Here is a 25,917-nt window from a genome sequence, read left to right as displayed (position 1 = left end):
ATCTTACTCCTTATCCTTCCTATTTCTGATCAGCTCACTAACAATGAAACCTTATTATACATTGAATCAGAGAACAAAGTTCCATTACATCAGTATGGCAAAGTCACTCAGATGCTGATGTACTGTACCGTACTGTACTTGGCTGTTCACTTTGTTATAGTTGAGGCTGATAAACATAAATGCACTTTTGTTCTGAGGAAATGTATCTTTTTGCCCTCCACCAACTTACTCTACATCACCTGAAATTCTGCAAGTGGTCTTTTCTCTGCATGAAGTTCATAGCTGAACTCTCAGTTCCCTGGAGCAACAGCAATCAGAACCTTAGCACCACAGTGGGTCACTCATGACTGCAGTGTACTTAATAGTACTATTGACATAACCACTTTACTTCGACTAGAGTGTGTGTGTCTGTATGTGTGTATGCCTTTACATAAGAAATCTTTTATCATGATAAGTTATGTACAGATAGTCCCCAGATTGTGAACGGTTTCTGTTCTCGAATCCATTTGCAAGTCAAGTTGTACACAAGTTGGAACACAATGTAGAACAATATAAAATTGGCGTTCAGAAGTACAGAAAATGTTTACATGCTGAATCTTTAAAAATAATATTAATACACCCATGACATAAAAACAGAAATTGCAGTTAATACTCCATGTCTTGGTTCATGTTTGTAAGTCGAGGTCTCGCTATCTACTTGGGAGAAATAAAATCACAAAAAGATATATGAATTAAAATAGAAGGAAGCAGAATTCTTTCATTTTCCTTCCCCCTCAACATGGTTTCAAAGTAACGTAATTGAAAAGATAAAGTCGCTATCATTTATTACCTTGTCAATTGGTTCAATGAGAAAGTCATTAAACAGATACCACTGTTTATGAGTGACGCCCTAAAACACAAAAATATTGCATGAGATATACACAATAAATCCTGTCTTAAGGTAGCAGTTTTCGGACATTGCTGCACTGGGGAAATAGCCATTTCCATTTGTAAATAGCCATTTCCAAGGACCCCCATTAAAAATCCAAAGGACAGTGCCAGTTACTCAAATGAAAACAATATAATTACTTCAGAGAATGTTGTGGTTCTGTTCGCCAAGCTGGGAATTTGTGTTGCAGATGTTTCGTCCCCTGTCAAGGGGACATCCTCAGTGCTTGGAAGCCTCCTGTGAAGTGCTGCTGTGTTGTTTCCTCCGGTATTTATAGTGGTTTGTCTCTGCACCTTCCAGGTGTCAGTTCCAACTGTCCGCTGCAGTGGCCGGTATATTGGGTCCAGGTCGATGTGCTTATTGATTGAACCTGTGGATGAGTGCCATGCCTCTAGGAATTCCCTGGCTGTTCTCTGTTTGGCTTGTCCTATAATAGTAGTGTTGTCCCAGTCGAACTCATGTTGCTAGTCATCCGCATGTGTGGCTATTAAGGATAGCTGGTCGTGTCGTTTCGTGGCTAGTTGCTGGGTTTTTTTTCCTTTTTTTTATTTTTTTCTTTTTTTTTCTTTTTTATTTCAAAACAATCTCCTGCTTATTTTTTTTTCAACCCCGACACTACCGCCTAACTGCGGTAGTGCTTATTTTTTCCCCAGCAGGTGTGAGACGCAGTGAAAGACACAAGGTGCATGAATCTTTATTCAATTTCCACCACCAGGAAGAAAGGAAACACCCGAATGGCCAGTGACAAGCACTGCCCTTCACATCAAAGGGCAGGCTAGTTGCTGTTCATGGATACGGATCGTTAACTGTCTTCCTGTTTGTCCTATGTAGTGTTTTTGCAGTCCTTGCATGGGATTTTGTACACTACATTGGTTTTGCTCATGCTGGGTATCGGGTCCTTTGTCCTGGTGAGTTGTTGTCTGAGAGTGGCTGTTGGTTTGTGTGCTGTTATGAGTCCTAGTGGTCATAGTAGTCTGGCTGTCAGTTCAGAAATGTTCTTGATGTATGGTAACATGGCTAGTCCTTTGGGTTGTGGCATGTCCTCATTCCATTGTCTTTCCCTTAGGCATCTGTTGATGAAATTGCGGGGGTACCCGTTTTTGGCAAATACATTGTAGAGGTGTTCTTCTTCCTCTTTTTGCAGTTCTGCACGCACCTAATCATCACGCCACACTCACATGAATCAGATTCACTGGAGAGGAAGAAAAGGACAACCAACTCCCATTCTTAGATGTGACGGTACAGAGAATACCGAACGGAGAATTCACCCACAAAGGTTTACAGGAAAGCCACACACACAGACCAAGTCCTGAACTACAAAAACAACAACCCAAACACACACAAACGAAGTTGCATCAAGACACTGTTCAAAAGGGCCACAACACACTGCAGCACACCAGAACTGCAAAAAGAGGAAGAACGACACCTCTACAATGTATTCGCCAAAAACGGGTACCCCCGCAATTTCATCAACAGATGCCTAAGGGAAAGACAACGGAATGAAAACATGCCACAACCCAAAGGACTAGCCACGTTACCATACATCAAGAACATTTCTGAACTTACAGCCAGGTTACTATGACCACTAGGACTCATAACAGCATACAAACCAACAGCCACTCTCGGACAACAACTCACCAGGACAAAATACCCTATACCCAGCATGAGCAAAACCAACGTAGTGAACAAAATCCCATGCAAGGACTGCACAAAACACTACATCGGACAAACAGGAAGACAGCTAACGATCCGTATCCATGAACACCAACTAGCCACAAAACGACACGACCAGCTATCCTTAGTAGCCACACACGCAGATGACAAGCAACATGAGTTCGATTGGGACAACACTACTATTATAGGACAAGCCAAACAGAGAACAGCCAGGGAATTCCTAGAGGCATGGCACTCATCCACAGGTTCAATCAATAAGCACATCGACCTGGACCCAATATACCGACCACTGCAGCGGACAGCTGGAACTGACAACCGGAAGCGGCAGAGACAAACCACTATAAATACCGGAGGAAACATCACAGAAGCACTTCACAGGAGGCTCCCAAGCACAGAGGATGTCACCTAGACAGGGGACGAAACGTCTGCAACTCAAATTCCCAGCTCGGCGAACAGAACCACAACAACGAGCACCCGAGATACAAAAAATTCTCACAAACTTTGAATACTTCAGAGAATATTATGATGAATATTGCTGGTAAGTTGCATTTATCTGCTTCCCTGAATGATGCTTTGATGGAAACTGGAGTCCAAGGAGGAAAAAAGGAATCTAAAGTGGTGGTGATTCAGAGAGAAAACTTTGACAACTACCAACATATGACTTCTAAAAATGAAAAGAGTCTGTCATATTTTACAACTGGCAATTGCCATAAGGCAAATTGGCATCTCAGCTTATTGAAATTTCACATCATAAAATTGCACTTCTATTGGTCAGAGTTTTGGAAGGACTGTGGAAAGAATTTTAACATGGATATAACAAGGTCAACTGACAATCTGCTGGTATTTCATTTCTTAACATTGCATAAATCTAGCTTTTCCCCTCTAATATAACATAAAGCTGGTGTCTCAACTGCAACATTATTTACAGCAGACTAAGCCACTCCCAGTACTGCTGCAGAAAACATCAGGCAGTGAAAATAACTGTGGCAGAAAAGGAAGGCAATCTTACTGATTTTTTTCAAATAGTCATCATAAATTTAGATACTGATCCATAAAAATGAAACTGACTACATTTTTTGGTAGTTATAAGTTTAAGGCAGGACTGGGACTGGGGTGATCACAAGTGTTTGGAACACGTTTCCTTGCAATTCCCTTCAGCATAATTTGAAGTACAAACTATACCAAATACTTCATTAATATATGAATTATAAAAGTATATTTTCAATTATATTAATGGCAATCCATGATTATCAACTGTTCATTAAAAGATTTATTTTGAAAAGGGAAGCAGATTGAATTTTGCCGATGAGATGTACTATATCGGTCAATAAATGACTTTTTTGCTTCTGATAATACCACTGACACACTAAAATATGACAGTTTCAACACCTGTTAATTTAGGAATTAGATCCATACTTATACCTCCTTTCGTTGATGATACGTTTCGCCAACCTTGATATGGGCTACAAGATTTCCACCAGTCCGAGGATCTAAAATGTGGGCCACTGTTACCACCAGATCATATAGGTAGGTGCTCTCCTCATCTTCTGAAGGGTTCAACTACATATAAGGACCAAAGTAAATAGTTAGACACCTCAGGCTGCTCACTGACTTATACATATCAAACAGGTTATAATTTCAGAATTTAAAAAAATACAAACAATGAAAGCTACTTTTTGATGCCAATTACTTCAAAATAGATTTATGTCATTAACATAAAACTGCACTGTTTCAGTATAAAGTTGGAAATGTGCAATGTCTAACACATCTTTAAAAGTAATGCCCCAGATCTCTTCCAGGTCTTCCTTCCCACAGAACACTCAAAATGAATTATTCAACATTGCCCTGTGGTTTCGTTCTCTAATTTACACAGAGCGCTCCAGTTTGCGGAAATGTAGATCTGAACGACAAATCAAATATATCTATACTATTCGGCTAGTCCGGCTATTCTTTCACAAGAGGATTTTAACAATTTTAAAATAGCATTAAAATATGGAAACCAGACTTACAGAACATTATAATTAAAAGTCTTAATTTCCTGTGTCTTTATTACAAATAATTTTTAAGGTGTCCAGAGACTAAACACATGGTACTTCTAACCCCTTTAAGGAACTCTGAGACGGAATACAGGAAAACATATTTCCAAACCAGATGCAACAAGTGGCAGTAAATAAAATTAATGGAAAACATTTCTGAAACCTGTTACAACTAAACTGAAGCTTGGGTATATTAGATTTTACAAGCAATGATAGAGAAAGCAACACAGATCCAGAACAGGGAGCTTCAATCCTCCAGCATATTACAAGGGCCGCCCACGTTATATTCACACTGATACCAGGTTTCTGCCAGTTAGACTTGAAATGAGTTGTGTAAATGGCAATGCATCCTTGAGTAGCTGTAACAAGTATAGTACTGTATTTATCCAGCCAATACCTATGAATGTGACTATGCAAAATGAGTTAGTTACATAACCACAAAGGAATACTAACAGTTTCACTCTTCCAACTTCACATCACAATATTAAGTTAGGAAGCATTGTAGACAGTATAGATGATTACATAAAATTGCAAAGGGATATTGATAGACTAGACAAATGGGCAAAACTGTGGCAGATGGAATTCAGTGTAAGTAAATTTGAGGTTATCCACTGTGGACTGAAAAAGGATAGCTCAAGGTTCTTTCTGGATGGTATGAAGTTAAGTACAGTGATGTCCAAAGAGACTTGGAATTCAGGTGCACAGACCTTTAAAATACCAAGAACAGGTGCAGAAAATAATCAGGGCAGCAAATGAAATACTGAGCTTTATACCTTGAGGGCTGGAGTATAAGGATGCAAAAGTTATGTTGCAGCTATACAAAACCATGGTTAGACCCCGCTTGGAATACTGAGAGCAGATCTGGGCACCACACCTTAGGAAGGATATACTGGCCTTGGAGGCAGTACAATGTAGGTTTACAAAATTGATACCTGAATTTCATGGGTTAAGTTAATGGAAAGTAAATACAAATAAAGCCAGTTTTGTATGGAATTTAGATGGTTAAGGGGTGATCTAATTGAAGTTTTCAGGATATTAACAGTAAAAGACAGGGTAGATAAAGATAAACTATTTGCATTTGTTGGGGATTCTAGAACGAAGGTGCAATGTCCAAACGTTAGGGCCAGACCATTCAGGAAAGAACTTCGGAAACACTTTTAGACACAAAGAATGGTAGAAGTTTGGAAGTTTCTTCCACAAACTGCAGTTGATGCGAGATCAGTTGGTAGTTTTAAATCTGAGACAGATAAATTTTTCTTAAGCAAAGATATTAAGGGATATGGCCCAAAAGCAGGTATATGGAGTTAGGCCACAGATCAGCCACGATCTCACTGAATGGCAGAAGAGATTAGAGGGGCTAAATGGCCTATTCCTGCCCATATGTACAGTATTATAAAAACTAGAAGAAAACATTCTGCAGACATATCTATAATTAAGAAAAAAAAATCACCAGGTATGAATTGCAAATGTAACTGTCCGAGAAGATTTATGTTTAAACAATCTTACTCCATTTTGTGGCTCTCAAATATTCATGTTTTTCCCCATGTTTTGGGAAAGATACTAACTGCCTCCCCTTCAGAAAAACATGTACACATAATTTACCATGTGATGAAAGGTGCAAGTTTCATGATATGAATATCATTTTTCAAGTTTTGCTTTCAAAACAGTGCTGTTAAGCATTGACTACTTCTGTGAAAGCTCTTTTTAGAGAAAAAGTTCAGAGATAAGGTTACAGTGTCCACCAGGAACAAAGGCTAAATCCAGCATTTTTGTCAGAAAGAGGACAACAAACATCCATGATGTTAATGAAAGATATTTATACTGTTGGGTTTGTGACAAGGAAGGATGTAAGGCCATTAGCTTTGTTTTCAGTTCAGAAGAAATTAAAATGAGCAAATTTTAATTCAGTTCAAAAGCAAGATTTTCAGTTTAATTCAGGAGACATTTGATGAGTTTAAAAAATGTTTATTTTCTCTCCAAGGAGGAGAATTCAGGGCAACTCAGGCAACAAAATCATGTCAGCAGGAAGGTTTAGTTTGTGAAATTTCTAAATGAGGAAAGTTTGCAGGTCATTAGAACGAAGTAAGTTTAGGCTCTCAGATTTGTGAAAAGTTTCTGACAGCAAATTTGGAAAGGACTCAGTAAATTGTCCTCAGTCTAAAGCAAGGAAAATATCAAGAATCAGTTAAATAGAATCTTAAAGTGTTGAACCAGGAGGAGTAAATCATCTGAACTCTCAAGATTCTACAACGGACAGCGTCAGGAGAAAAAGCTGAACTGTTGTTTTGCTGTGTGTTTTGAAATCATTCTCTGTCATATATTATATATATGCTAAAAGAAAATCTGCAGCCTTGTATGAATATGTCTCAGTGGCTAACCACCATGTTAAATAACTAAATAAAAAAGAAAAAAAATGAAAACATGATATATTGAGCTGACTTGCCTAGTAGTACGAACAGCTGGGATCATAATTTCCACTTCTAAACTCAAGCTACTCTAAGTAACAATTAAAACACATACAGGAGGCTCATCTTCATTTAAGGTTTGAAAATAAAGAATCACAAGTTAGAAATAGTTACATACACCTTCATTTTCAGTCCAGTTTGTAACTTCCAGTTCTTTTGTTTTAGTGAGCTTCATCTTGATAGAACATGGGATCCATATATTTTTCAGTTCCTCAATTGATGTATAGAAGCTCAGTCCTTCTGCATTACAAAGTGCTTCCCTGGAAAAAAAATGTCTTGGTTTGCAAATGGAACATCATATCACCATTTGTTAAGTTAGGTGGAAACTGGGCAGTTTTTACTATTTTATGTTTTAGGATATTTTAGAAAACCCCTTGAAATTAAATTTTAAAAATTCAAAAAGATGAATCATCCCAGATAACATGAGGTATATAGCACTAAATTCACGGATTGAGACAAAAGTCTTTTATCAGTTTTGCAAATGATATAAATACCATAAAGATACAGCACTTATGGGTTATTTTAGTTATAACAGTTATGTGTGGTTTCAGATAGAATAACAGTTGGAAAAGTAACAACCTTTCTTTCCTTTTGAGAAAGATGGCCTACTTGGCAAACAGAAATTGATACAACTTTGTATGGGACTGTAAATGAAATCGGCATCGTTTTTCCTCTAAACTTCACTTTGATATAGGAGGTCCATGGATTTCCTGTTTTTTCTCCCCAAGAGATGGTGGCTGGTCTTGTTCAGAAGGTGCAAAGGTCTCATTTCTGTACAGAATTGCTGGCTGGTTTTACTCCAAAGGAACTGTGCTCTTTGGAGCAAACTAACAACCAGAACATCGAACAATAATTTGCTGTTGCAGCTGATCTCCAGACAATTAAAACCAATCACATTCAACTGCATTATCAGAGTAGCAGAAGGTGGAAGTGATGTTCAACAAGATTTAGTGCTGAGATCACAGCTGTTCACAGTTTGCATTAACAATTTGGACTTTGGAATTAAAAATCCAATTTCCAAATTTGAGATGACACCAGATTGATAGCAGAATAATCAATGTTGAGGATGGCAACAAATTACAGGAGAATGGTAAGAATGTCGAACTCACTCCAACAGGGAGTGGTTGAAGAGAATAGTACTGATGTATTTAAGGTCAAGATAGTCAAGCATATGAGGGAGAAGGGAATAGACTATTACACTGTAGATTCAGTGAGAAAAGATTGAATAACACTCAGTTGGAACATAAACACTGGTAGGGACTCGCTGGGCAGAATAACTTGTTTCTGTGCCATAAATCCTATGTAAACAATGCTCCACGTTCTTCAAATATAATTCGCTGGAACTTTTGATGGCAATACCACTACCTTTTTATTAAAAGTTTCTTAACTTAGACTGAAACTTCTGAAAGCCTGAGAGTTCAGTTTTCGACCAAATACATTTTTAAGGTCTAACAAGCTCTATCATAAGACAGATTTTGGGAACAGCAAAACAATTAGTGACAGGCTGGTAAGGGACCAAAGGGGAGGTAATATTTGTCAGTTAGTCCTTTGAGGAGTTAATAGCAATGGGTTAGGTGACTCAACCAGTAATCCAGAAGTCTGGACTAGTGTTCCAGACACAAGTTGAAATCCCACACCACAGCAGCTCAGGAACTTAAATAAACCTGGAATAAAAAGCTATTAGAATATTGTTGACCAGGAAACTACCAGATAATTATAAAAACCAGTTTACTTATATTCTTTAGAGAAGGAAACTCACTGGTGTTTACCCAGTCTGGTCTGTGTCTGGTTTTTACATCCCATCAGATCCTTCACACACCACCACACGCTGCCCTTGAAGCAAATGTGGTACAGAAGAGTGTGTTTATCACCTCCTTCTGATACATGCCTTTGCAAAGGAGGTCTGGAAGGAGATGTAGTGTTTTTTCAAGGCTTGAGCAGTTCAAGAGTGCAGGACTATATGCTCTATGGGCTATTCCCAAGTGGGGACACAGTGACAAACATCAACTATTGATGGAGGATCACTACCTCGGTTGAACATGTTCTTTGGTCTGCCCAAGGCTCACCATTTTTCCAATGCAAAGAATGTTGAGTGTGCAGACTGGCATGTTTCAAGATCCAGAATTGTGCTGAGAGATGCACTAAAGCTTGGGGGTAACTGTCAAAAGTCACAGTGTGAAAAGACCATATCGCAGGCTATTCAGTCAATCGACTGTGGAGCCAATAACTTTGTTGAACCTTTCAAGCTGTATGCTTGACACTGAACGTGTACAGTAAATATCATAACTATTGCAATAGTATGGAGGGATCTCAGAGTAAAAGAAAACACTATGGAGAAAGAAAAAACGAACATTATTGCATTGTGAGGTCCAATTTGAAATGTTTTGGAATGTACTTTTTAAATATATTTTTGAAAAAAGAAATGAGGTTCAAAACCCATAGCAATGTAGTTTCTACTCAACTGTATTCAAGTCAGCAGCTCACCACCACTTTCTCAAGGATAATTAGAGATAGGCAATACAGGTCATTCTGCGATAGTGCGCATTTCATTACTGCGAATTCGCTGTAATGCAATTGACGAGTTGGGGACACTGTTTCCAAAGCACAAGCTTTTTAAGTGTGTTGGCTGTAACACGATTACAGCACCAACATTTTAAATGCAGTTTCTAAAGCATGATTTTTCTGTAATGTGAGGTTGAACAAGAATGCAACTGTCGTGTTATAGAAGAACTACCTGCAAATATTGGTCTCAATTGTGACGCACCACATCCCATGAATGAACAAAAAAGGTGAGCAAAGGTACAGTTTTCCTAATATTACTGAAGAGAAGTAGTTGAACTGAGCCACAAACAAGTTCATCAAATCATGCTAGAAGAAAATGGATAAGAAAATAACCTACCATTCTGTTGGGTTATTTTCTTTCATTTTCATTGCTTCCAAATCTTCCTTTCTCATCTTGTTGTGTAATTCATACTGTCACAAAACAAAGCAGGATCACTAACACTTTAGGCCATTAGCAAAGAACTGTACGCAAACTGACTCATCAATATTTTCCTCTCCTGAAATGTTGACACGTACGGAGTACTGTATTTAATAGGCCATTATTCACATGCCCCTATAGTTAGCATGTTACTTAGGCATGGAAAGCATCTTAACCAAACCCTACGCTGTTTGTACTCAACAGCCACCGACCGACACCCTTGAAGGGCATTCCAGTAGAGTTCAATCCCATTCTTACCTGATAGCCATTCACATGTAGCTTAGCTTAGTGATCCAGAATGGGACCTTAGATAATGGTATCTGTGAGCTAGGGTAGCAGAGATAAAATTCAGTACCTCTACTGCTACCTGGCTAGGACAAATTAATTTAGTACCTACCAGATCAAATCTAAAACCTTCCTGATCTATACAATGCAGCTCAGGTTCATTGCTAAAGGTAAGATATATTGGACTGGGAATAGTTATAGTGTAGAATCGATAGAATGACATTCGTGCTCAAAGGGTTAAATAATGAGAGCAAGTTACTTCATCTGACCTTATAATTACTTGCTACACCGATTGTGTGTCTACCTTTGAGCAAGGAGGACTAGGTTTAAGTCCTACCGCTCCAGAGGTATGTCATAACATCTCTGAACAGGCTGATTAAAATACATCCATAATTAGAGTATAGAAGGTTGAGCAATGATCTAATAAAGACATTTAAAATCAAGAGATTTAATACAATAAGTACTTCCAGATAAATTATTTCCGCTGAAGATCTATACGGTACTCAAAATGTTAACTGTTTCTCTCTCCACAGACCTGCTGAGTTTCTCTAGTATTGCCATGTTTGTTTCAGATTTATAACATCTGCAGTATTTTGCTTTTATATAAATTATTTCCTTTCCTGAAGTAACCTAGAACGAGGGGGACATTATCTTCAAATACAGCCAGGCTGTTTAGCCACGAAATAAAGAAGAATTTTATTGCACAAAAGATAGCAAAAATACGTAGCTCGCTTCCCAAGATGCTGGATACAGACAGTTGAAATAGTATAGCGTATACAGCACAGAAACAGGCCATTCAACACAACCAGTCTATGCCACTACTTTTGCTACACTTAAGCTTCCTTAAATCTATCATCATCTAAATCTACCATGGTAACTATCTATTCCTAGGTGGTTCATATGCTTGCCTAGGTTCCCCTTAAATGCACTCCCAATGGTAGCAAATTGCTCATTCTTACTACACTCATGGTGAAGACATTTCCACTGATTTCACTGTTGGATCTCTTACATTTTGCACCAATAGGTATAGATTAGCCATGATCTAACTGAATGGATCAAGAGGTTTTAGAGGTTGTGTTGTTTATGTCTATTCCTATTTAACAAGTTATAAGATAATATGTGTTCAGGGTGGGTCCTGTTGGTGGTGCAGTTGTAGTTGCCTGCCCTTGGACCAGGAGGCCCAGTTTCAAGTCCTACCTGCTCTAGAGGTGTGTAATAACATTCCTGAACAGGATGATTAGAAAAACTGGGTTAAATCTTTTAAAAATAAGTTATGTTCAGGGAAGACACTTGTATTGCAGTGGCAATGTCCCTACCTCTGAGCTAGGAGGCCTGGTTTCAAGTCCACCTGCTCCAGAGATGCATAATACATATCTAAATCAATTGGTTACAAAAAGTGAGGTCTTGTGCTGCAGTGGTAGTGTCCTTGCTTCTGGGCCCAGATTCAAGTTCCACCTGCTTTACAAGTCAGAGTCATAGAGATGTACAACAAAGAAACAGACCCTTCGGTCCAACCCATCCATGCCGACCAGATATCCCAACCCAATCTAGTCCCACCTGCCAGCATCCGGCCCATTTCCCTCCTTGTAATAACTCATTTAAACATGTTGATAAAAACTATCTAAGATATGTTCAGAAGGCCCAGGTTCAAGTACCACCTGTCCCAGAGGAATGCTATTACATTGCTGAACAGATTGATCAGAAAATATCCAATATATATCCAGGTTGGGCTGTGTTCCATAATAGTCGTGCCCCTACCTCTGAGCTGGAAGTCCCAGGTTCAAGTCCCAACTGCTCCAGTGATGGGTAGTAACATCTGTGAACAGGCTGTTCAAACAATATCTAAGGTATGTCTAGGACAGGGTTCTTGTGATGCCTTGGTGGTGTCTCTAAGCCAAAAGGTTTGGGATCATGTCCAACGTGCTCCAAAGGCATGTCATAGCATCTCTGAACAAGTTGTTTATAAGATATGTAAAATATCTCCAGTCCTTATAACATCACAAGATAACTACATAATTCATTCTGATAATACAAGGTCTATATGCCAGGAACAGGTATTATATGTGAATGACCACGACTGAAACAAACCTAGCACCTCACAGAATTATCATTCTTGGATTCAGGATAGCAGCAACATACTGTTTAAGGTATACTGTCGCAAGTTAGACCTATAAAACACAAAGCTAATGGATGATGTCAATAAAAGTTTAGGATGGGATGTGGGGAAAAAGTAACAGCCAAAGTAAAATTTCAGCAACTAAATTGATAAATAATTCATTGCTTTGGGCCAGTCATCAATATGACGTAAGTATTAAAAGAAATTCCCTCACTTTTCAACGAGAGCATGCAATATTGATTAGTTTTATTGATTTATTGCCCTTTTGGACGGAAATGTCAAAAAGATGACTTTATTTTGCTCAGCTTTCCTTTGCCTTCCCTTGACACAGACATTCAGTAAACTGCTTTGAATCTGGTGAGTAGGAGATTCAACACAGTAGCCTAGAAATGAGCCATTCTTCTTTTATTCCTTTTCTTGTGGAAGAGTGCTGGCCTTTGTTCAGACATTTACCAGAGCATCACAGTTCATTCTAACGGGAAAGCTGCTAGAATGTTACTAGCCACTGAAGAGGTGCTCCAAACTTGCCAGTAGTGACATTCTCTTCAACCAGAGACGACAATGTTGGAGTCATGCCCTTTCCTCATCACCAAATTCTGCACAACTTAAGTACTACGTTACAATCGTGACTACACTTCACTAAGTATTTCATTGGTTGTAAAGCACTTTGGACACCATAAAGCAAGGTACTATATAAATGCAGAATATTATTTTTGTATTACTTTTTCAATTTTTGTTTTGTTAAATTTCAAAAACTCTTTAAAAGAGAGAACACAATACCCTAATCTGAAAAAGTAGGAAGTAAACACAAAGGTTTTAGGACAGGTTTAAAGTATGATATTTTGAAGTGAAAACAATTAATTCCTCTTTACACACCTCAGCTTGGCATTTCCAGAATTCAGCTTCCTTTCTGCTGTTCACTTCACAGTTAATAACAAGAACATCAGGTAAGCATCGAATATTCCTGGTTTGAACCTGGAACAATATACAATATCCAATCAACATAAACTTTCATTCAGTTCTGATGAAAGGTCAACGAGCTAAATGTAAACTCGGATATTCTCTCCACAGGTCCTGCCAGAACTGCTGAATATTTTCAGAATTTTCTGTTTGTATTTCTGGAAATGCAATAGGTTGACTTGTAACAATGCACAATACTTTTTGCGATAATGCCACAAATGTATACAATAGTTTGGACTTGGTTGAAAGACCAGAAACATCCCAAGCATGTGACCATACACTATAGCCCATTACTTTAGAGCATTGCTAGCAATTAAGACAAGCTTGTTTTTATAAATTTTTGGAATTAATTGTTATTTTCTGTAGATAGGCTACAATGTTCCTGCTATATTTAAATATAAAATGTTTAAAAAGTGGATGTCTTGACAAGTTGTAAACTGAAGTAATTAATCAAGCAATGTGGACTTTCAAGAGTAGAGAATCTTTATTCCCTCTTAAAGCTGAATGTACATAGCTTTGTTTTAATTCCTATAATAGGAATCCAATTTAAATGCACCAAAATCTTTCCATTAGCTATATTATCAAGAAGTCCACATTTCTTGTACTTGGAATACAACCCAAATGACATTTTCACTAGCTGCACTACAAGCAGTGGAACAGGCAAATCAGTTCAACGTTTTACACAAAGGATGACATATCTGACAACAGAACATATCGGAGGAGAAAGTGAGGACTGCAGATGCTGGAGACCAGAGTTGAAAAATGTGGTGCTGGAAAAACACAGCAGGCCAGGCAGCATCCGAGGAGCAGGAGATTCAACATTTCGGGCATAAGCCCTTCTTCAGGGCTCCTCGGATGTTGCCTGGCCTGCTGTGTTTTTCCACAGAACATATCCACAAAACTAAACTTGAAGTAAAAACAGAACTTTCTGGAGAAACTCAGCAGGTCTGGCAGCATCCATGGGAAAAAAAAGTGCAGTTAACATTTTGCACCCACTGACTCTTTGTCAGAACTGTTAGCAGGTAGGGGAAGGTGGTATTGATGCTGAAGCCGAAGTTAGGGTGGCAGGGACGGAAGAGGCGAGCAGATAGTGGAGTGGAACCCAGGGAAAGGAGAGATAGATATGAAAGGAGTAGGTAAAGAAGGAGATTATGGATAGCAGGCCAGGACAGACAATAAAGCTGAATAAGTGATAATAAGAGAAAGTGAGTGAGCTCTGCTGAGTACAATCATATAATATGATAACGGGCCTAGGAGTACACAAGAAGGGTGACTTGTAGCACAGTGACATAATCTCATAACAGAACCAGGTATAGGAAGATAGATTCAGGCTCTGAAGCCATTGAACTTGATGTTGAGACCTAGAGGCTGCAAGATCCCCAAACGGAAAAGGAGATGTTGTTCTTTGAGCTTGCACTGAGGCTCCCTGTAATACTGCAGCAAGCCTGTAACATAGATACTAACCAGAGAACGTGGTGGGCAACTGGAAGCTTAGGGTCATTTTTGTGAAAAGAATGTAGGTGTTCTGCAAAGCGGTAACTCAGTCTGCATCTCGTTTCCCCAATGTAGAGAGACTACACTGTGAACAGAGAATACAGTAAACTAGATTGAATGTGAAGTTCAGGCAAATCCTGGAAGGTATGTGTGGGACCAAGGAGAGGGGAGGTAAATGGGCAACTATTACACCTTTGTGATTGCATGGGAAGGTACTATGGGGTGGGTGAGGAGATGTTGGGAACAGGGAGGAGTGAATCAGATTGTCCCAAAGGGAACAGTCCGTGTGGAAAGCTGATGAAGGTAGGAAAGGGAATGTGTGTCCGGTCATGGCATCTCATTAGAGGAGACAGAAATGAAGCTTACAATCCTTTGGATGAGGAAGCTGGTGGGGTAGTGAGGACCAGGGGATCCTATCATTATTGTGGGAGGGAAGGGAAGGGGTGAGAGCAGAAGTGTGGGCGATGTGTAGACCTGTCAACCAAAGTAGCAAGGAATCCTCAGTTAATGAAAAAGGTGAACATTTCTGAGGATCCCTGTGGAAAGTGGCATCGTCAGAACAGATGCAATAGAGATGGAGAAATTGGGAGAACGGGATAGAGTTCTGAGAGGAAGCAGGGCATGAGGATGTCTAGTCCAAATAACTTGGCGGCCAACCCATCCCCGGAAACGGAAACAGAGATGTCAAGGAAGGGAAGGGAGCAGTCGGAGATGGACTAGGTGAAGGTGAGAGCAGGATGGAAATTGGAAGTGAAATTGATAATTTTTTCCATTTAGGAGTGAGAAAGGGAAGCAGTACCCGATGATGTCATCAGTGTACCAGGAAGAGCTGGGAGGAGGGACCAGAGTAGGACTGAAACAAACAATGTTCCACGTACCCCACAAAAGAGACAGGCATTACTGGGGCTCATGCAGGTTCAAATGTCCACACCTTTGACATGAAGAAAATGAGAGGAGTTAAAGAAGAATCCCAAAGTGAGGATGAGCTCAGCCAGGCAGAGAAGAGTGGTAGTAGATGGGGATGATTCAGGCCTTCTTCCCAGGAAGAAGTGGACAGCCCTTAGACCATCTGAGGGGGTATGGATGTGTAGAGGGATTACTTGCCCATTGTGATGATACTAGGAGAAAGTGAGGGCTGCAGATGCTGGAGATCAGAGTCAAAAGGCGTGGTGCTGGAAAAGCACAGCCCGTCAGGCAACATCCAAGGAGGAGAGTTGACATTTCGAGCTAATGCTCTTCACATTCCTGATGAAGAACTTACGCTTGAAATGTCGACTTTCCTGCTCCTTGGTTGCTGCCTGACCGGCTGTGCTTTTCCAGCAGCACACTTTTTGACATTGTGATGATAAAGCTCCTTTAAGGTTGTGCTGTACTTGGGATTTTTTTCAAAAGTGTTTTACGACACAGCTTCTAGTTTGTCTGGCTTGACCTACTTGAAGAAGCTTTTAAGTATTAAACAAAACTTGTACAATATAGGGGTGTGGCCAGTTCTCCCAGCTCAGTGTTTCTCTGGTTTGGCTCAGTTCTGGATTTTAGCAGTCTGACCGTTCAGAGCAAGCAGTCAGTCAGTTTTGAGGCTGCTGGTCAAAGAAACAGCTACATGGAAGAAGGTGTTCCATGCTGAATCTCTCTGCCATCTCCCCCTGTGTGACACCGCTCCTGTAAGACCGTGTTTGATTTTACCTTTTGTGCCAAGGGGTGTTTATGGGCATTATTGCAGGTATTTGGAACAGCATCATTAAGTTGGGATAGTCTGCTTAGTTTTTGGATAGGTCAAGTTATTCTATATTCTGTTCTCTTTTGTTCGTGTTTTATTCGGTAATCTTGTAAATAAATTCTGTTTCGTTTAAAAGTAAGTCGTTGGGCCAGTTGCAGCCCTCCTGGAATATCCACATTACACCTGCTTAAAACAACTAGCAAAATTAGGGTCCAGGCTACTTCGTTGAAATGTTTTGAGGGAGTCTGGCCTGGTCCATAACACCATGCTGAACAGGAGGTGACTGCTGCCCACAAACTGGAAATTTTGAAATTGATGGAAAGTGTCAGAAGAATCACAGATGTAACTGGGGAGGGTCTAGCTAAGGGGAGAAAAAAAAAGTCAAGGTAAAAGAAATAAATTCTGTGGGGCAGGAACAGGCAGAAACAACGGGTGTGCCCAGGCAATCCTGCCTGTGGACTGTGGGAGAAGGTAGAAGCTGGCTGTATGGGCTTGGAGGAATATGAGCTGGGAGGCTGTCATGGGGAGATCCTAGATGAGATTAGGTTGGTGATAGTTGTGGAGATAGTGGTCTAATGCTCAATGGTGGGGTTATGGTCCAGGGGAAGATAGGAGGAGAATGCCTATGTTCTGTCTACAAAAATGAGCCTGAACTTCCAGTTGCTTGCAACTTTGACACACCACAAATGTTCCCAGGCAAACATTTCTGTTGCAGGCCTGCTGCAGTGTTCCAGAAAGTGTCAGTGCAAGCTTGGAGAACAAGATCTCATTTTATGCTTGAGGACCCTGCAGCTTTTAGGACTCAACTGGAGAGTGTCATTCTATCCTCGCATAATTTTTACCTACCTCATAGCCAGTCCTGTTATAACCTGGGCTGCAGTCACCCACTCATGTACTGCTCGGCCCATTATTACAGTAGATAGGTTGCATTCAGTGCAGCTCATGCCTTTTCTCTTAGCTCTTATTATCACTTCATCAGCTTTTCTTCTGCCCTGGCCTGCTATCCATAATCTGCTTGTTCACCTACCTTTCATATCTCTCTTTTTCTGAGCTCCATCTCCATCTAACACCTTTTCTAAGCTGCTAACAGTTTTAAGAGTCACCGGAAGCAAAATGTTAACTCTGCTTTTCTCCCCCACAGATGTTGCCTGACCTGCTGAGTTGTTCCAGCAATTTCTGTTTTTGTTTCAGATCTCCAGCAATTGCTGTTATTTGTTTTACTAAACTTAAGTGTCAGCTAAGACAGGTGGCATATGATCCATGAGGTTAGATTGCTGTTTTTAGCTTTGTGTTTTTTTAAAATATTGACTTAAAAATTTTGAACTTTTATAAGTCTGATGGTGAGTGAGCTATACCAAGATTCTTGTGACAGGACATCAGCACAATACATAAAAGTTCTAGAGGAGAAATGCTCACTCAGTAGTTAACTGAAAATGTAACCTTGTATTGTCAACTCACCAAAAGTAAAAGTTATAGAAGTTAAAGACTGTATCATAATGCATGCTTCACAGGACAATTTGTTGCAGGAAAGTTTTGAATATTTCCACAGTCATGAGTTGCAAGCACAATAACCAATTACTGCAGACTCTGAAATGCAAGAAATGCTACAGTATTGCGTGGAAATATATTTTAAAAAATCATTTTTATATAGTGAGCATTTAGGATCTGGAACGCATCGTATGAGAGTATGGTGAAGGCAGATTCAATTGAGGTAACCAAGAGAAAAATGGTCCAATATATAATGAGTCATGTATAGAAGGAGGCAATTTTGTCTGCTGTGTCTGAGCTGGCCCTCTAAAAGAAGAAATTCACCAAGTGCTACTACCTTGTATTTTCCCCGTAGCCCTGGAAATCTTTCCTCAATTTGGGCTTCACTGAAATATGAAATCAAGTTTCTGGATTTAGATGCCAAACTGCTTACCATTACACCATGGAACACATGGTTGTAAAGGAAGGACATTCAGGGATACAGGAAGGCGACAGGAGATTGACACAAGGTGACTTGCTTCAGAAGATTAGTACAGACAGAACAGGCCAAATGGCTTTCTTTTGTGGTGTAACCATTCTATGATTTTATATAAAATATTATTTCATTATGCAAACATAGTACAGTTAATATATTCTAAAAGTAACTGGACAAACCCCTCAAAGTTTCTTTGATGTTTTTAAACCATGGCCTGTTCCGGTTCATCAAGTTACTCTCTTCCAATTTGATCCAGTATTCCTTTCACATCATACTTTACATCAGGTCATGGTATAATTTTCATTTACTACGCAGCTCCTGCTGAATAAACCAAGACTTCACGAGCTGCAAATTTCCCTCAGTCCAAATGCTGTACACTAGAAGTTAAATGCTTTCAGACGCAGTACACTTTCTCATTAGTTTTATTTCAATCAACTACACACCATAAAACTTCCCTTCATACACATTTGAATACAATTAAATAATTTGTTCACAACACCTATTTGCCTTGCTACTTTTAACTCCCCTGTATTTAGCTTCCTATTAAAAGAATTAAATACAAATATACTAACCGTAGGTTGGTATTTCTCACAGTTTTCACACCAGGCCTGGGTGTTCTGTTCAAGACAAATACTTCTCTTCAGCACTTCTGCAAACTCATACTGTCGAATACTTTTGTCTAAAGTCAAAAACGCATTTTATGGATTTATTCAGTAAAAGATTAAGGTCAATCAATTTGTAATTTTTCAAGCAGCTCTGAATTAACAGTACAGACAAAGCAGATATTTCTCCTCTCAATATCAACTCCTGCTCGTTGTAAATTTTGCTTTTTTTGTTTACAACAGATAATTTTCTGTTTCCATCTTGTTCAAAATCTTATTTTCTGCTATTTGAATTTTTAGGAAGTGGGAAAACATAGGAATAACTTCTGTTTCAAACGGAGTGATTTGTTTGGTGCTTTTTAAACTGATCATTGGTAGGTTCTTCCAACTAGTCATTCAATATTGGTTATCTACACATGTGTTATGATCCCAAGCTGATGTTATTACCAGACAAGTCAGACCCCAGACAAGAACCTGGCTTGATAAATCATATTTTGATTTGTTTTAGCATTAACAAAGAGGTCTCTCACTGAAAAATAAACACTCAATGCTGCAAATCATGTTTCAACAACAAAAAAAGTTGATTAACAAAAGATAAAATAGAATAAACCAAACCATCTTACTTATTATACAAAATCAAAGCTGTTTTAAACACATAATAAAAGTATAATTGCAAAGCATTCCTTTTATAATTTGAAAAGAAAAAAAAACGGCTTTTGTAGAGTACCCAAAATTTACCTCTGGTTCAGTACCCAAAGTACCACTAGTACAATACTCACACCATAATCCCTGTATCTAGCACCTTGGTGGAAAGCACTATATGCCTGAGCTTATAGGATTTTATCACAACCCTTCTGGTCTGGGACTAGCACTTACTCATCACTGTAATGTAACTAGCTCACTGCATATTCTTCTCTCTTCAGGAGCACTAATCTACACAGTCTAGTCCAAGGATTTGACAGGACTGCTCAAAATTCAAAAGCGAAACCAAAAGTCTCTCTCTCTCTAAGCTATGGGCACCACATTACTCCTTTTTTAAAGAAAAAGTTCCAGCTGTTTCTAAAAAACTGCACAGTCATTTTATCTAGCATGTTGCATCACAAAACATTGTAAAGTAAACAAAACAAAATCCATTAGTGGTGCATATAAACCCATTCACTCTAAAAGGAGACAGTGAGGACTGCAGATGCTGGAGGTCAGAGTTGAAGAGTGTGGTGCTGGAAAAGCACAGCCGGTCAGGCAGCATCCGAGGAGCAGGAGAAGTTGGCATTTTGAAATGAAGAGCTTATGCTCGAAACATAGACTCTCCTGCTCCTCAGATGCTGCCTGACCAGCTGCGCTTTTCCAGCGCCACACTCTTCGACCTCATTCACTCTTAAGGCAGACCTCAAAAACGGTTTAAAAGAAATCATCATAACTACAGAAGTATGTACAAGTTAATTACTAACTCAGGTTACTAACTCAAAACCAAACTCAAACTTATGCTCTCGCCCTTCATAATTTCTCCAACAGTTTTCTGGCTACTATCCTTGCCTCGGATTTAGATGTTCTGCAGTTCTTTGATTCTAATTTAATGCAAGTTAAATCAAAAAATAATAACAACAAGTATTATAAAAAGCCAGTGACTAATAGGAAATTGCCACCATATTATTAGGAACTCTCCCATAACGCGGACATGAGAAGACAATCTTCAGGTGGAGAGATAACTGGATCAGGAAGCACAGGTGTAATTCAGCTCTCATCCATTATCATTTCTATATAATACTTTGATTTCTCATCCTATGTAGCTTAATGGCAAAGCATGTGGCAATTTGGAAATGCGACAGTCTGTTGGTACTTTGGATTTTCTCCACAGTATAAGCTGAAAAGCTTGGAGACTCTGAACTGAGGCACTAAAATGTGGTCACAGGTAGGAAGGTGTAATCACTGTATGTTAAGCTCTTATGCAGAGCTTTCATTATAAATATAGGCACATGAATTTATAAATATGACAAGATGACAGACATGCAAACAAGACCTTCCAAAATATTACAGATAGTAAGTAATTTTGAGACAGCTACACTCCAGGGTTTACCATATCACCCTTGAACAAAGTACAAAGAATAATACAAGTACTTTACTGTTCATACATTTTGACTTTAAAGAGACCCTGGAAATCTTACAAGTAGTTACTAACCTATTGAAAAAATTGACCTCGTAGGGGCTATGTGGGCCAAATGACCACTGAGTTGTACTATTCTATGATTTGAACTCAGAATGAACTCAATGGGAATAAGCTTGTAAGTGTATGTCCTGTTACAGTAACCAAACTTTGTGCCTGTAAAGGGAGTGCAGCAGAGTGCAACATGCTATACAACACTTACAATACATATTCTAACTCACAACAAGAAATGCCTCAAGAAATCAGATTTATCAATATGAAGCTTTGAGAACGTCTATCATACTCCAGACATCATGCTTCAATGTGTCAAAAGTATAAGGATATCCTGAACTGCAAGGGAAAGGTAAGGCAATTTCTGAGACCCATTATTCTCTATGCATTACTCACCAGCATTTTTCATATCAGGATACTGCAAAGTGAAAAGCAGACTCGAAGAAACCCGAACAGTTTCTTTTCCACAGCGACAAGTGCTACAGTTTTCAACTTCACAACCAAACAGCTTCCCAATCACAGATTCACCAGAAGATCCAAATGTACTGAAATTAAAAAGTGATGAGATTTTAGAGTATTGTGTTTTAAACAGAATGGTATATACAGTCACTTCTTCAATAACATGATTGCTGTGTTCTTGTTCAACCCCACGTTATAGAAAAATCACACTTTAGAAATGGCAATATCATGTTACAGCCAACACACGTTTTAAAAGTTCGCGCTTTAGAAACAGCGTCCCCAATTTGTCAATCACATTACAGCGAATTCACATTGACAAAATGTGCGTTATAGCAGAACGACCTGTATTCTACTTCGTACAAATAGCCATTAGGCTCTTGCATTTACTTTAACCATGAATCATGTAAAAGCTGGCCTCCCTATGCACACACAAAATGGGGTTGAAATTTAGAACTCACCCAAATGAAGGATGGAAATAGAAACATGAAACCTAGAGAAATCACACTTTGGTGCTGAGACACTTGCACTACAAAGTCTATATCACTTATCACAGAAACTATCAACAGCCCACTAGATAAAACAAATTATGAAACAGCATTTTTGTTCAGAAATAGCTGCTTTAATGTTACAATTGTGGAGAATCTCGTAAACAGATTCGCAAGAGTGTCATTAACCTTTAGTAGCACATTCTTGCATATTTCCTGTTCTGTACAAGAATTAATAAATCTGTACAAGTTCTAGTTTAATCCACATTACCTCCCCATGACATTTCGATAGGCCTGTGGGCCCTCCTGCTCCTGTGTCTCCTGGTGTAGTTGTGTCAAAATAAATCGATTCCAGCTCTGTATGAGACGGCCCAAATTTACCTTCCCAGTTGCTTCATCAGAATCAGCCAAGATCAATCCCAAAGCCGATGCTTCTGGAATAGTTCGGAAAGCACGAAGGAAATTGCTGGCCTAACAGAGTAAAGGAAAAAGAAAAAAAAACCAGGATGTTGCTTTTCTCTTAATTTTCATCCATCCAGAGCTTAAAAGTAGAACATGCTAGTTTCAGAAGAAATAGGTGACTCTACAGATGTACTGAAGCTGAATTCCATGAGGTTCTCTTTCCTTCAAGGTAAGCCATGGCAGTAACATAAAGGAAAATAGGCTTAAAGTGCTGGAATTCTACCAAAGGGCTCAATTACCTAATCTGAGATGTCTACACCTAAAATATGTATTTTTCGATTCTCTTTAAGATGTAGACAGATCCTCTGCATGTTTAAATCTGGGTAAGTTGACATAAGTTTTAAAAAATATTAGATGCCACAATCGAAGGTTTCTGGATTAATGGATGAACCATGATGGGATGAAAATGTTTCTTGATGTTGTAGAGCTGGGTCTATCGCCACCTGCTGGTATCTGCAAGCAGAGCATTTGCCTTTTTAAGATAGTTGGATTTTTGTGAAGTAACAGTCATGCATCCCTTGTCTGCAGGATTCCAGGTTACTCAGACCCCTTGGCATCATGGTAGCCCAAAAACCTACCAACACGCTTAAACAGTGACTAATTAACCAAAAGGATCCATTAGATACTACCAGCAAAATTAATGTCATTTACAAGATACCTTGCAGGAACTGTAAAAAAGACACATTACATTGGAGTAACTAGCAGGAAACTTGCCACCAGGATACATGAACACCAACTAGCCGCCAAAAGACACTACCCACTATCACTAGTTTCTATACATACAGACAAAGCAGGGCACCACTTTGACTGGGACAACATACACATCCTAGGACAGGTGAAACAAAGAACACAAGAATTCTTAGAGGCATGGCATTCTAACCGGAACTCCATCAATAAACACTTCGATTTAGACCCTATATACCTTTCCATGAAAAGAAGAAAAACTGGAAATGATATCACCCACCTTAAGAAACCAAAACCTATAAATAGAGAGGTGGGACATTCCACCAAGGCTTCATCGGAGAGTCTCACTGACAATGTTATTTGGTATGGTGATGAAACGTCTGAAAACAAACCTTCCAGCTCAGTGAGCTAACTTACATACTTATCATCAATCTGACCTACAAATATTCTCAAAAATCATTAACTTATAAGTATTTTCATGATTGCTTTCCTTGTTGGTTTAAATATATTACAAAATGTTTTCTGGTTTTGGTCAGCCATTCATCAAGAATGTACAAAAATAATCCCAATACAGAAGTGTCTCCAAAGCAAACTACTCAAAGACACACAACAGTTTCCTTCCCCTAATAGATGCATGCTCTCCCCTTACTAGGACATAATACTCCACTTCTGAAATTCACAGATTGGTAAGAGTCAAAAGATTAGGGGGTGCCAAGTCTGCACTAAGTTACTGTTGGGAGTTTAACCATACAAGCGTGCACTGCAGTACATGCTTTCAGCTTGTGGTACATTAGGACTCTTGTTAAGGCTGTTTTTTGAAAAAAGGGTGTGCTAATCTTGTTTGTGGAGATTTTGCTGCATTGCAGACCGCCTCTCTTGGGAAAACACTGCAGCTGACCATCCCTTGGTTCAAATTTTTGGAGGACCACATACACCAAATTCACAATATCTGACAGACCCAGAGAAAGTATAGAGGCAATGCAGGTGCTGAAACTCACCCAAACACTAAACAACATAAATTGCCAGTTTTGCCGACATCCATGGATATCACACATTAGAACCTTCAGTCAACGGAGGACCCAAAGATGAAGAAGTTATTGCAGTGCTGAGGCTTCAATACTTTTACAATTATTTACATGACTTGAATGAAGGAGCCAAATGTACAGTTGCTAACTTGCTGATGCCACAAAGATAGGCATGAAACTAAGTTGTGAAGAGGATATAAAAAGGCTACCAACAGTGAGTGGATAAAGTGGCAAATGGAATATAATGTGGAAAATGTAAAGCTGTCCATTTGGCAGGAAAAAGTTTTTAAAAAACATATGATCTAAACTGTGACAGATTGCAGAGCTTTGAGATACAGAGGATCCAAGTGCATGAATCACAATGGTTTGTATGAAGGTACATTAAGTAATTCGGAAACCTAGCAGAGTGTTAGTGCTTACTGCAAGGAAATTGAATATGAAAGTATAGAGATTATGTTTCAATTATACATAGTATACTGATGAGAGCACATCTGGAATACTATACATAGTATACAAATCTCCTTATTTAAGAAAGGATGTAAATATGTTGGAAGGAGTTCAGATAATGTTTACTAGACTAATGCCTGAAATTGGCAAGCTGTCTTATGAGGAAATGTTGGACAGCCTAGGCTCATAATCCCCTGGTGTTAGGAAGAATAAGAAACAACTTGATTGAAAGATACAAGATTTTGAGGGTTCTCGAGGGTGGATGTGGTGATATCTCTGCTTATGGCAGAACTTAGAACGAGGAGTCACGGTTTAAAAATAAGGAGTTGACCACTTAAGATGAGATTTTGTTTTCTTTTAGATGACGGAGTCTTTGGAACTCTCTTCTTCAAAAAGTGGCACAACTGGAGTCTTTGAATATTTTTAGGCAGAGATAAATAGATGTTTGATACACAATGAGTCGAAACGTTAGTTGGTGGGAATGTGAATAAGTAGTTCAGCCATGATCTTACTGAATGGCAGAGCAGGCAAGGGGCTACATGGCTCTAATTCGCACATTCATATATAAAGTCTGGACATAAACAATGAGAATTCAACTGCTATACAGGACCATTAGATTCCTGGGATTTCCTAGCTATATCGTGACAAAAAGAAGAATTCCAGCCATATAAATCCATTTTCTATTAAGCAGCCAGGTAGCTGGTTAATCATGAACAGCACCCAAGGATACTGCAGGCCCTTCAGCCTCACATTACAGATTATTAAATTCACTGAAGTTCTGATCTTCCATTGCTGTATCACCTTGGAGGCAACTCCCAAAATTAAACATACAAAAAAAATCAATGGACTAAGAAAAAAATTACAGAACAATGCACAATAACTCCACTGTAAAACTGCAGATGGTGCTGCTGAGTTTAATAGCAAATTCAGCGCCATCACTGTTTGCAAAGTGGTTTTTAGAATTAACAATTATGCAACTATAA

The 25,917-nt window shown here is 39.0% G+C and overlaps 1 protein-coding gene across 8 annotated transcripts in view; it reads right to left on the bottom strand.

The window, feature by feature from the left end:
- Positions 1 to 25,917, bottom strand: part of pan2 (poly(A) specific ribonuclease subunit PAN2) — a 139,263-nt gene that overhangs the window by 69,072 nt on the left and 44,274 nt on the right. For all 8 annotated transcript variants that reach the window (XM_072567187.1, XM_072567180.1, XM_072567182.1 and 5 more), the window contains exons 12-19: positions 22,588 to 22,787; positions 21,769 to 21,917; positions 19,191 to 19,297; positions 13,361 to 13,459; positions 10,003 to 10,076; positions 7,222 to 7,363; positions 4,025 to 4,162; positions 830 to 889 (exon numbers count right to left, since the gene is read on the bottom strand). In XM_072567187.1, coding sequence (XP_072423288.1) covers positions 830 to 889; positions 4,025 to 4,162; positions 7,222 to 7,363; positions 10,003 to 10,076; positions 13,361 to 13,459; positions 19,191 to 19,297; positions 21,769 to 21,917; positions 22,588 to 22,787 — 969 coding nt within the window. The remainder of the gene's footprint in view (positions 1 to 829; positions 890 to 4,024; positions 4,163 to 7,221; positions 7,364 to 10,002; positions 10,077 to 13,360; positions 13,460 to 19,190; positions 19,298 to 21,768; positions 21,918 to 22,587; positions 22,788 to 25,917) is intronic.

Source organism: Chiloscyllium punctatum, chromosome X (assembly GCF_047496795.1).
Source record: "Chiloscyllium punctatum isolate Juve2018m chromosome X, sChiPun1.3, whole genome shotgun sequence".
Taxonomy (NCBI): Eukaryota; Metazoa; Chordata; class Chondrichthyes; order Orectolobiformes; family Hemiscylliidae; genus Chiloscyllium; species Chiloscyllium punctatum.
Note: the sequence above shows the minus strand (reverse complement) of the source record. Positions and strands in the feature narration are given on the sequence as shown.